Source organism: Schistocerca serialis, chromosome 2 (assembly GCF_023864345.2).
Source record: "Schistocerca serialis cubense isolate TAMUIC-IGC-003099 chromosome 2, iqSchSeri2.2, whole genome shotgun sequence".
Classification (NCBI taxonomy): domain Eukaryota; kingdom Metazoa; phylum Arthropoda; class Insecta; order Orthoptera; family Acrididae; genus Schistocerca; species Schistocerca serialis.
Window position 1 is genome coordinate 891,547,931 of NC_064639.1, and position 13,213 is coordinate 891,561,143.

The window sequence follows — 13,213 nt, forward strand, 5'->3', positions numbered from 1 at the left end:
GCATCAAACGGTGTGCACATATCAATCTTCCTACCAATAGATGGCGCTACCATACCCGCAGCTATGTGGTGCCACCTTAAGTGTAAGGCAAAGGTAGACGCACTGACCGGGTTTCGTTTGAATGAACTTCATAGATACTGGTTTTTACTTAATGTGTGTTCCCGTGCATGAAGATGCCCAGCAAATGGATCTGTACTGCCTTCTGCCTGACTGTTGTCATCAATTCAGTTATACCAATATACGGAATGCTATGAATCAGCTTGGACCTTGGACTGCAGTGTGACTTAACATGGGATTTCGCGGTTGCAGACGTGTCAGAACCCATAATAGGTGTGGATGTTTTGGCACATTATCAACTGCTTCCTGACATAACAAATATGTGGCTTGTCAATGGCGTCATTGGGTTAATAGCTGCAGGTTTTCGTTGAGATGGGGCAGTGGACACAGCTCAGCTCATGCAAGACACCAGTTGTGAGTATGCTGAGATTCCCAACATTGGCTAGACCTCCGGGAGCACCAAAGGAAATACCCCATGACACTGTAATCACATACAGTCTCATGCTGATCTTGCCGCTTGGTACCAGGTTGACTTGCCGCAAAAAAAGCAGAATTTGATGGCATAATTTGTGAATGTGTGATGCGGCTGTTGAGTTGGCCCTGGTCATGTCCACTACACTTAGTACCAAAGCAGAATGGTGGATGGCACCCTTGTAGTGACTGTTGGGCTGTAAAGGCTAGAACTGTCCCTGATCGTTATCCCGTCCCATTGCTTTGGGAGTATAATTATGCATTGTGTGGCATGACTGGATTCATTGTTTTAGACTGTGCAAAGGCATATAAGCAGATTCTGTTGGCAGGAGCACACACGCAAAAGATAGCCCTTATTACTCCTTTTAGCCTTTTTGAGAGTTGGTTCATAACATTTGGCTCATGAGATGCAGTGCAAATGTGGCAAAGATTCATCGACTCCATGCTACAAGGGCTAAAACTTTGTTTTGCTTATCTCAGTGACATTTTGTTCTTTTCTATCTCTGTGGAGCAACATTAGCAGCATCTTATCAAAGTGTTCAGAAGATTGGAATGGTATGGCATTGTTCTATATACCCCCAAGTATGTCTTCAGCCTGGAACAAGTTGGTTTTTTGAGCCACAGCGTCACACCATCAGGTTCGCTGCCCATGCTGGAGAAAGGTGAAGCCATTCTGCAGATGACCCGTCCAAAGACCTGCAGGGAACTACGTCATTCCCTCAAGTGTCCACAATTTCTATTGGCGACATCTACCTCATGCACCAGAGTTGCAAGCACTGTTAACAGCGGCATTCACTGACACAAAGGGCAAGGGAAACTCACCAGTTTCATGAATGGATGAAATGATCTTGGCTTTTGAAACAACTGACTGCACCACTTGCAATGGCATTTGATGCGAGTCAGATGGCAGTCAGCACGGCACTGCAACAACTTTGTGATGGAGCATGACAGCCACTAGGATTCTTCTGGAATGAGCTATCTCCGTCTCAACAGAAATGGAATGCCGATGACAAAGTGCTTTTAGCGATCTAGGAAGCCATTAAATATTCACGATCTCAACTGGAGGCCAGAGAATCTACCATCTCTACTGACCATAAGCTGCTCCCATATGCCTTCCGACAAAATAACATGAATTGTTCACCTCGGAGGCACAACCAGTTGGTCTACATTTCTCAGTGCAGCACAGATATAGAACACATCTCTGGAATATAGTGGCTGACTGCCTCTCCCACATTGGGACCATCACTCGTTTCATGGATTTTACAGAACTCGTGGCAGCACAACAGTCAGACCAGGAGCTGCACGACCTGCTTAAAGACTCTGAAACATCGCTGAAATTTCAGACAGTAGAGTTTCCTGGTGCCAACGCCAGGTTGTACCGCAAAGTTTCCAGTGACAAATCTCACCCTTTCCTACCCTTGCACTAGGCGTTGGATTTTGTTAATAGACATTACTTGCACCATCTAGGAGTTGGTGCAGCAACACGACAATCAGCAAAGTCAACAGATGTGCATTTACCAGTGGGCAATTTTCTGGATACAACAGCTCAATTTGCACACATTCATATCAGTGTGCTCGGCCCCTTACTTCCAAGGAATGGCCAATGTTAGTTATTAACACTGATAGACTGCTTCTCCCACTGGCCAGAAGCTGCACCAGTAGACATCATCTCAGCAGAGACCTTAGGTTCCACCTTAGTTTCTAGTTGGGTGTTACACTTTGGCTGCCATTAGCATGAATCCGACAGTTGAGTCGGCGATATTGTATGGTTACAAGCTGTTTGCTGGTAAGAACAAAGATACGACTTGCAGAATACCACAGAAGCAAACAGCCTCTAACTATATAACATTGCTGGCTCTACTGTCAATACAGCTGTCAAGCAACATCATTATGAAATAAACTGTCATAATTAAACATCTTCACAAATAACTGCTCCAGCGAAAGTTTAACACCTACTATAGCTCCACCAACAGCAAAGGACCAAACTTATACAGTAATGTGACAGCAACTGAGACATCAATGTCATATGGATGTCAAGACCACCTGATATATGTAACAAACCATAATTCTATAATACATTAAATTGTCTAACTCAGAATTTAAAATATTGTACCAAATGATGTGCTTTCCACAGATAACCTGAAGATGGCAATCCTGCCAGAATAGGCATATTGTAATAAATGATATATTCAAACACAGCAGCATTTTGGACTCATAGCATAATATATAAATTGTAAAATTTCTGCACAGTCTTCTTACATTCTGCTCATTAAATAATTTAAATATTTGACTACATTAACTTATATTGGTATACAAACTTAAATATTTGTCATTTTTTACATCATTGTTTTCATACTATTTTGTTTGATACAACTGGATGAAAGTCAGTGATTTCAGCTATGACCTACAGTTGCCCTCAGATCTATTTTATTCTGTGGTGTCATTTGGAGGTTAGTTGCCATTTTGCTATCATATTTTATCATTTCTTATTTACAGGTTTTTGTACCTCTTCTATCAAACCCTGGGAATCACAGAGGATGGCCAAAAGTTGTGGCAGAGGATATACAAAGACATATACATGAACTCAAAAGCATTGTGTATGAAGTTAGAGGAAAAATTACTGGCCATACACTACTGCCAATGCCAGCTGGAGTGGAGAGAGTTCACCAAGCCCTAGTTGATATTACTGAGAGGTACAGGCTTACCCGACTGTGTAACTCTTTACCTTATCTGTTAAGTTGCTGCTGAAGTGACTTGTAATACTTGTTACAAAGTACAAAAACAATATAAGTGATGGCAGTCCACAATGAGATGGCATATCTGAACTGAAGCTGGCATAGGGCTACCAATGAATTGTCTAACTCAGAATTTAAAATATTGTACCAAGCTTCCACTGCCTCTGAGGTATTGCCCTTCATATTTACCTCTCGCCTTCCTCATACAAGATGGGCTCTCTCAGCTTGGATCTTGAGTGACATAACTTCCTCCCTCTTCTCCTGCTTCCTCGCCCCTCTGTAGTCCATATAATTTTGCTTAGTCCAGGAAGTAATTGCTTTTTGGCTACAATAAATTTAAAAAAAATACAGTAACAAGAAATATGTCACTCAATGAATTGAATCTTACTTTACTTCTCTACGTAAACATCACTGTTACTAAACAATTTGTCGTATCTGTCAGAAACCTTCAGAATTCCCATGTTGTAGTCTGCTGCTACCACTCTGTTAACCCAGTTGTTCATTGTATTGTTTACCTTGGCATCACTTCCAAAATGTTTCCTGCCTAGCAAATCTATGAATCTTGTGAAAAGCCATTTGTTTGATTTCATTCTTCAGTTAAGTCTTCAAATCATCTATGGCCATTGTTGAACAATTCACATCGCTTTCACACATTGCATTCATTAGTTACTGTATTATCAAAACATTTCACATTGATTTTGCACATTTATGTAATTCATTACTTTATTATCATGCACTTCCCATAGTTTATGATAAATTTCTATTAACTGAATGCCTGGCCATTCATAAATCAAATAACATCTCTGACATCACAGTAGATGAGACTTTGTATCACACAGTTAATTTCATACAGCCACAGAATGACACAATTCACTTTAACAATTAGTTTGACTTGCCTTCACTCAACACTCATACAAGATGCTGAAGAAGCCTTTGAAGCTTGATTCCAATCTGTGCAGGAATAAAGTTCAATAGGTTATTACTCTATCTATTACCCCCATTATTCATCTTTCCTTTCTTAGGAAATAACTTGCACTTACAAAAGCTAAGAATGCTATTGGTGCTCTGTGAATTTATCAGTACAAATAATTGACTTTTGCTATAACTTAAATAATTTGTTATTCACTTTGTTGCTGTGAGTATTCATTACTCGTCTTAGATTATCTGCCACACTTCCAGGCATAGTTGCTTCAGAAATTTGAAATGAGGTTAAATGCTATGGAAGACTCAAAAAATCGATTAAAAGAGGAAAAACAGTCAGTGACAGCATTCTTGGCTGTCAGATCTAAAGGAAACTGGCAACCATTCTTCTTCGTTTTAAGAACACCAAACATATGGAGAAGAACTGGAGTTGTATGTTGGATGCCATAGGGGGTATTACTAGAACTTCCATTACTGTGTTCACCATAGGTGACCCCCCTCCCCCCTCCCCCAAGCAGTTTAGGCTAACTTTGCCCTAGCAACTCACATTGAATTCTGGCAATGCCTGGAATGGGAGTGTGTATACTGACCTGTAGTGACTAATGCAGTTTTCCTTTTATTCTGCAATTCAGTACAATGTTCAACAATAATGCCACGAATGCAGTTTTCACGTTGTAACTGAAGTAAGTTCTTGTGTCCTGGCACAGCATGCTGTTTATATTGGCTTACTTACAGATGACTTTAAATTCAGAAAAGTATCAGCTGATCCATTCTCTGTCTAGTAATGCCTTATGTCCCACAGATAGCTAATGCAGTCTCTATCTAATAACACCTCCTCTCTCACAGTTGTCGTGTATTGTAATTTATCTAGGATGTGGCCTAATCTTTTTTCTGGTTAAAAGATGAACTATAACATAGTCTCTGTCACCTCACATGGCCTGTTGTTATAAAATGACATGATTAACTGCAGAATGAATGCATCACAGCGCATGTTTTTTATTGGCTTGTGCTGATGTCGAAGGTAAGTTACACAAGTCATCTCACACTAAGACCATTGTGCAACAAGAGTGATGCATTGTCAAAAGAGAATGTTAATTTCTGGATATCCAGCAGGCACAATTCTGCTGTAGTATGGATAACAGTTGCTGTACAGTGTGGTATGAAATGGCATGGCAACTGTAAATGTACTTCAAACTTGAAATACATGGGACAGTACAATTCTTGTGGGCAAAAAATTTAAATTACACACAGATTCACCGTGAAAGTCTGGGCCAAATGCAGTGTCCAGTCATAGTGAAATTGTGCTAACAATTTGACCATAGCTTCACAGATGTGGGTGATGTTGATCAGAAGGCAAGCCATAGATATTTTCCTCGTACGATGATGCACAGGCAATTGAGGAACTGATTTGCAGCAATTTGCATCTTTTTCAGCAATGAGGGTGTTCCCACAGCAGTCCTCAAATGGCTCTGTGACCAAGGAGCAGATTTCTATCATTGAGGAACTGAACAGATGGTAGAATGTTCTGACCATTATTTACAGAGACTTGATAACTACATTGAAAAATAGTATCATGTATCTCTGTCATTTTGAAATGTAGTGCAGTATTCAGCAGAAGTTACTTGGCCTTCCATAATAATGTGTAACTTACTTTTTTAAGTCCCCTCATAATGACATTCTACATTAGAGATGTATGTATGTATGTTTTGCTTGCAGTGGGTATAGGTCCATGTACACGGAACCAGTGTGATACTAATAATGTTGCAGTGCTTTAGTGATATATCATGCAGAGTAAAAGCACGGTAGTTGTGACAGAGAGCTTTGTGCTGTTGCCAGCATTTTGAATTTACAGTAGCATTTTATTATACTAAAAACTATTCTCTCTCGTACTTTTTTATACACTCTTCCTCTTTGGGCTTTTACTTCATCCTTACTCCAATCAATTCATACATACTTTTCCCCGTAGGTGCCTTGTCAAGGTCCTTCTGTATAACTAATTCTTCATTTCTGATTTCCTTTCCACATTTTGCAGTAGCACGATTCTTTTGACCTTTTCTTACCCTGGCTTCTTGTTTTGCTTGTATGAATTCGTTTTTTTTCCTCCGTGATTTGTGACCATAAGACAGTCATCTTCATTTCTTTGGTGTCTGTTAGTTATTTCAACAAATTATTTAGTAGACACTAGTGCATGGCTATTAATCTCCCATTACTGGCCACTACTGTTGAAGAAAAATGGAGAGGATAATAGGTTTATGAACTGTTCACTTAAATTTGATCTTTTAGTTGGTAGCATATTCTTTTAGGAGGGGAATGTCAGTCCTCTTTGTAGCACTAAAATTTTTAATTTTTGATTTCAGTGCATATCCAAAATTTGAACCAATGTCCATTACGGGATTCGTATAATGTTACAGTAAAATGTTTTTCTTTTTTTTACCCCCCATTTTAGCAAAGGCGAAAAAGTAGACCTGTACTTGAAAAGTGCAATTGAAGGAGTGATCATCAAATGGGCAACACAGATAAATGAAGCTGTAAAGGAAGAATCTTCTGATGCCTTTGTAAATGGTCAGCACCCAACACCTGCAGCTGGTCAGTCACCCTTTTTGTTACTGAAAATAGAAACAATACTACCAACAAAAAATATTTTTTTGCATTTATTCTTACTGTGTAAGTGATTATTGCTTCAATTTCAAAACTTTAAGTGTCAAAGGAACCGTTGGCTGTAATCACCAGCTGTAAGCTGAGGTGACAAAAGTCATGGGATAACTCCTAACATCGTGTCGGTCCTCCTTTTGCCCGGCATAGTTTGGCAACTCGATGTGGCATGGACTCAAGTCGTTGGAAGGCCCCTGCAGAAACATTGAGCCATTATGCCCCTATAGCTGTCCATAATTACAAAAATCTTGCTGAAACAATATTTCGTTCACTAACTGACTTCTCAGTGATGTCCCACAAATGCTAGGTGGGATTCATGTTGGGCGATCTGAGTGGCCCTGCATTCACTCGAATTATCTAGAACAGTTGTGGCCCACTGACATGGCGCATTGTCATCCACAAAAATTCCATTTTTGTTTTGGAACATGAAGTCCATAAATGGCTGCAGATAGTCTCCCGGTAGCCGAACATGACTATTTCCAGTCAGTTATTGGTTCAGTTAAACCAGAGGACCCAGCCCATGCCATGTAAACACAGCCACCACCAGCTTGCACAGTGCCTTGTTGACAACTTGGGTCCTTCACTTCGTGGGGTCTGCGCCACACTCGAACCCTACCATCAGTCCTTACCAACTGAAATTAGTACTCATCTGACCAGGCCATGGTTTTTCAGTTGTGTAGGACCCTACCCATATGGTCATGAGCCCAGGAGAGGTGCTGCAAGTGATGTCGTACTTTTAGCGAAGGCACTTGCGTTTGTCATCTGCTGCCATAGCCCATTAATGCCAAATTTCGCCATACAGTCCTAACAGATATGTTTGTCACACATCCCACATTGATTTCTGCGGTTGTTTGACACAGTGTTGCTTGTTTGTTAGCACTGACAATTCTATGCAAAAGTCACTGCTCTCTATCATTCACTGAAGGCTGTCGGCCACTGTGTTACTGAAACATGGTGTTCTCGACACACTCAGGTGGATTTTGGAATACTGAATACCCAAATGATTTTTGAAATGGAATGTTATATGTCTCTGGCTCCAACTATCATTCCACATTCAAAGTCTGTTAATTCCTGTCATGCACCCATAATCAAGTTGGAAACCTTTTCACATGAATCACCTGAGTACAAACGACAGCTCTGCCAATGCAATACCTTTTTACCCCTCGTGTACGCCATACTACCACCACCTGTGTATGTGTAGATCACTATCTCATGACTTTTGTCTATTCAGTGTATAGTTTACTGAGTATGTTTGCATGTAATCCAAGAGTATTACTTACAAAGAAAACTGCAGAAAGTTCTCAGGTGGATGGTCAGGTAGTTGTGCATGTCTGTCATAAAGATCTGCTTGTGCCCAAAAAATTTTCATACATGATATATGTCAGAAAAACTGAAGAATTACAGTCATCTGTATCATTTCCAAACCTGCTATTAACATAGAAACAAAATCTGCAAGTAAATGGGAGTACTGACTGGGTTTATTAGGACAAGTGTTATTAGGACAAGTGGAGACTTGTAATGTCTTGGCAGATTAAAACTGTGTATCAGACTGGGTCACAAACCTTGAACATTGTATTTCAGTGGCATTGCTCTTCCCGACTAGTTATCCAGGCACGAATTATGATCCACACTCACAGCTTCAATTCTGCCAGGGCCCATTCTACTTTACAAACTTCACAGAAGTTCTCCTATGTATCATACTGAAATAGCGTTCCTGGAAGAAAGATATAGTGGAGAAACAGCTGAGACACAGCCTAGGAGATTATTTACAGAATTAGTCCTTCACTCACCTGTGAAATATCAGAAGCTACCTTTTTGGCTATATACATGGACCCTGAAACTGTCCCCTGTAACAGGTTTCACAAGTTCAGTGTGGATAAACATTTTTTCTTTTCTGTTTTGGGTACAGAGTCAACAACTGTGCTACTTAAAGGCAACATACTATGATTACGTCTTGAAACATTTCTTTGTCCTGTGTGATACATTTAATATCATTTACAAAAATGGGCCTATTTGCCATAATTCTTCCACAGATTTCACGTAGTTGTAATGGTACCAGATTGATGGTGACTTGCACGGGGTTGATCCCTCAAGTCATTATTTCCATTCTTCATATGTCCTATGCAGTTTCTTTCACTATTTGTAGCTATAACCGAATCAGTGACTGTGTTCTTCAATGCTGATTGACAACTGCCTGTGAACTGCTCTGTCCAAAGGAATTCCATTACTGCGCCCTATGAAAATGATGTGAAGAAAAAAGATAGGTTGGTGGGTAAAATTCAGCTGATTGTGAGGTTGTCAGAGATAGGGCAAGCTTAAACTGGACAATGATAGAATGAAATATATCATTCTAACATTCAATGTAATTGTTTTATGGAAATTATCGGAAACATATTTCTGGATGTTGCTTGAGTATTTGAAACCTGCTGCTGCTGAATGTGAATCCAGTGGCTTAACCTCCATAGTATACTGCCTTAATAAGTAGAAAAAGATACGTAATTACAATTTGTGGCATTAAAAGTTTAGCACATTGCTCAGAGAGGAGATCACCTGCTGTATCAAGGAAAATCGGCTGAATTATTGATAAGCTGCAACACTTGGGGATTATGATGTTTGCTTTAACTATTGTACATTTTTATCTGTTTTCCATATTTTATTGTATTTGCAAAGCTGATTATCTTAGATATAAAACTGTAAACTTTGAGAATTTACAATAACTGTATTGCAATATACCACTTAAAGATGATTTCATTTTTAAGGAGCCTCAGGAGGAGCAATAACAAAAATTAGTTGGTCTTTTAAGCTGTGTAGTTATATTGTATTTAAGTACAATGAAGGCTTTCAGGACCAGATGTCTTAGTTCCTATTAAGTCTTCCAGGTTGTATGACCCAATCTATCGATTCTGCAGAGCCATTGCCCATATACCACTAAGTTTCATGGCTTCGTCTTTTCTGTTACAATTATCCTTGTGATTATGTATTTCGATGGCTTCTCTATATAGCAGTGGATAATACTTAGTCATGTTGTTGTTCTTGTTGATGATGTGGTCTTCAGTTTGAAGACTGGTTTGACCACCTCTCCACACTACTCTGTCGTGTACCAGCATCTTCACCTCCGAATAACTACTGCAGCATACATCTTTCTGAATCTACTTACTGTATTCATCTCCCCTTTATTATTTTTATTTCTCCCCTCCCAATACACACACACACACACTTCCCTCCACTACTAAATTTGTGATCTCTTGATTGTCTCAGAATCTATCCTATCAACCGATCCCTTCTTTTAGTCAGGTTGTGTCACAAATTTCTTTTCTCTCCAGTTCTATTCAGTAACTCCTCATTAGCTATGTGATCTACCCACCTAATCTTCAACATTATTCTGTAGCAACACATTTCAAAAGCATCTATTCTCTTCTTGTCGAAACTGCTTATTGTCCATGTTTCACTTCCATGTACAGCTACACGCCATACAAATACTCTCAGAAAAGACTTAGTAATTGTAGACAAATTTTTGGTTCCAGAAAACTTCACTCCTTGATATTCTGACTGAAGAGTGCGCTCTGCTGCAGCTGATTTTGCTATTTCCCCTAGTCAGTGAAGATTTTCATGTTCTTTTAGTCTTGTATGCACCATTCTGCTGGTAGATCATCCAAGAAAGAGGCAGGAGGAACAGGACTACTGATCAGGTGAATACAGGGTTATAAATACAAAACCAGATAGCGGCAATACAGGAGTATTGAAAACTCCATCCGAACAGGCCTTGGAAGGCCCAAGGTACTGACCGGTTGCTGTGTCATGCTCAGCCCATGGGCATCACTGAATGCGGATATGGAGGGGCATGTGGCCAGCACACTGCTCTCCCAGCTGCATGTCAGTGTGTGAGACTGGAGCCGCTACTTCTCAATCAAGTAGCTCCTCAGTTTGTCTCACAGGGGCTGAGTGCACCCTGCCTGCCAACAGCGTTTGGCAGATGGTATGGTCGCCCATCCATGTGCTACCCCAGCCTGGCAGCGCCTAACTTTGGTGATACAGGTACCAGTGTTACACTGTGGCAAGGCTGTTGGCAATACAGGAGTAGGTTTAATTATGAATAAGAAAATAGGAATGCAGGTAAGCTACAATGAACAGCATAGTGAACGCATTGTCACATCCAAGATGGACACAAAACCAACACCCTTCACAGTAGTACAAGTTTATGTGCCAACTAGCTCTACAAATGATGAACAGATTGAAGAAATATGTGATTGGATAAAAGAAATTATTTAAATAGTTAAAGGAGATGAAAATGTAATTTTGATGGAGGATTGGAATTCGATAATGCGAAGAGAAGAGAAGGAAAAATTCTATGTGAAAATGGACTGGGAGAAAGCAGTGAAAGAGGGACCCTCGTGGTAGAACTTTGCAAACGACATAATTGAACCATCACTAACGTTTGGTTTAAGAGTCAATGACATAAGGTTGTACACATAGAAGAGACCAGGAGACTGTGGAAGTTTCCTGATTGGTAATACAATGTTAAGACAGAGATTTCAAAACCTGATTTTAAGTTGTAAGACATTTCCAGGGGCAGATGTGGACTCTGACCACAATTTGCACTTCACAAAATGAAAAAAGAAATGTGTATCCTTTGACTATAATATCAGTGAGTCACTGTTGGAATCAGCCAACTCCTGCAAGTACCTAGGTGTAACACTTTGTTGAAATGTGAAATGGGATGATCACATAGGTTCAGTTATGGGTAAAGCAGGTGGTAGACTTCAGTTTGTTTGTAGAATACTGGGGAAGTGCAATCAGTCTACAAAAGAGATTGCTTACAAATCACTTGTGTGACTGGTTCTAGAACATTGATCAAGTGTGTGGGGCTCATACTAGATAGCCCTAACAGGGAATATTGAACATATACAGAGAAGGGCAGCACAAACACACTTAGGTTTGTTTAATCCATGGGAGAGTGTCACAGAAATACTGAAGGAACTGAAACGGCAGACTCTTGAAGAGAGATGTAAACTATCGTGTCTGACAAATGTCCTGATTGTACACCTCATTCACTTGAAACGTGCAATAAGCAATCACATCTGTGCTAGTAAAACTCTCCAGACTTGTAATGGCTTTTACTGTGTCACACGATACTGCACAATTGCAGCAGTAACCCAACCATTAGCATGTTGAGGTTTATCTTTCTGCGTAAGTATAAAATTCAGAACACACCTGCTACACAATGACAGGCCTTGTTGAATCCCTTGCGCTCTGACATTACTACTCGTATAACTTCTATGTCATCCATGGCCTTATAGACCAACAGCTGAGAATGCCTAAAGCTCCTCCTATAGCATGGCATCTCCATTCACTGTTCAATGCTGTTGCACTTGCAGCTGCACAACAACTGATGCTGTCTTTCCAGATACATTACTTATTTAGCCTTGCGCCGGCCTTCAGCCTTATCAGTTTCTGCCCTGGCCAGATGCAGAATAAAATCCCACTCAACTCCTAGTAAAACTAGATAGTTGCATGAGCGTCACGCCCAAAGTGATGTCAGCTCACGGAGATGCTCAGAGGTGCCTCGCACAGAGAGCATCCCAGGGTGCCCCTGAGAGCTACAACACCAAGAAGAATCGCTTCTTGGCTTTTGGCAAGATCAGTGTGTAGTATGATATAAGAAATTCATAGGAGATAAGGAAAGGAAACATAATTTATATCAGTTGCGATAATAGAAGGTAACATCAGCAGAAACTTTAATTTTTTACAAAGTCCATCTCCTTTAAACCATACAGCAATGGTTTAAGAGTCAATGAAAAAATCGGTTAACAAAGTTTCAAGAATCGGCTTTAAATGATTGCTCTCAGGATATTCAAACACTCATTCTTCCCATGCTCCATATGTTAATGCAACAGGAAGAAAACCAAATAACTAGTACAATGGGACCTACTCTCTGCCATGCACCTCATGGTGGTTTGCAGAGTATAGGTGTAGATGTAGATTTATTGGTTATGCACTATAGATTAAAACTAAAGAAATTGCAAAAAGGTAGAAAATTGTGGAGATAGAATCTGAATAAGTTGAAAGAACTGGAGGTTGTTCAGAGTTTCAGAGGGAGCATTAGGCAACAGTTAACAGGGGAAAGGAATACAGTAGAAAATGAGTGGGTAGTTTTGAGAGATGAAATAGTGAAGGCAGCAGAGGCTTAAATATGTGAGAAGACAAGGCCTTGGATAACACAGGAGATGCTGAATTTAATTAATGAAAGAAGAAATTATAAAAATGTAGCAAATTAAGCAGACAAAAGGGAACACAAACGTCTAAAACATGAGATTGGCAGGAAGTGCAAAATGCCTAAGCAGGATCAGTGAAAGACGAATGTAAGGCTTTAGTAGCAT

The 13,213-nt window shown here is 40.0% G+C and overlaps 1 protein-coding gene across 1 annotated transcript in view; it reads left to right on the forward strand.

Moving 5' to 3' along the window:
• The window catches only part of LOC126456501 (dynein beta chain, ciliary-like), a 186,722-nt gene that overhangs the window by 24,546 nt on the left and 148,963 nt on the right, over positions 1 to 13,213 (forward strand). Inside the window, exons 4-5 of the mRNA XM_050092251.1 lie at positions 3,025 to 3,221; positions 6,631 to 6,770. Coding sequence (XP_049948208.1) covers positions 3,025 to 3,221; positions 6,631 to 6,770 — 337 coding nt within the window. The remainder of the gene's footprint in view (positions 1 to 3,024; positions 3,222 to 6,630; positions 6,771 to 13,213) is intronic.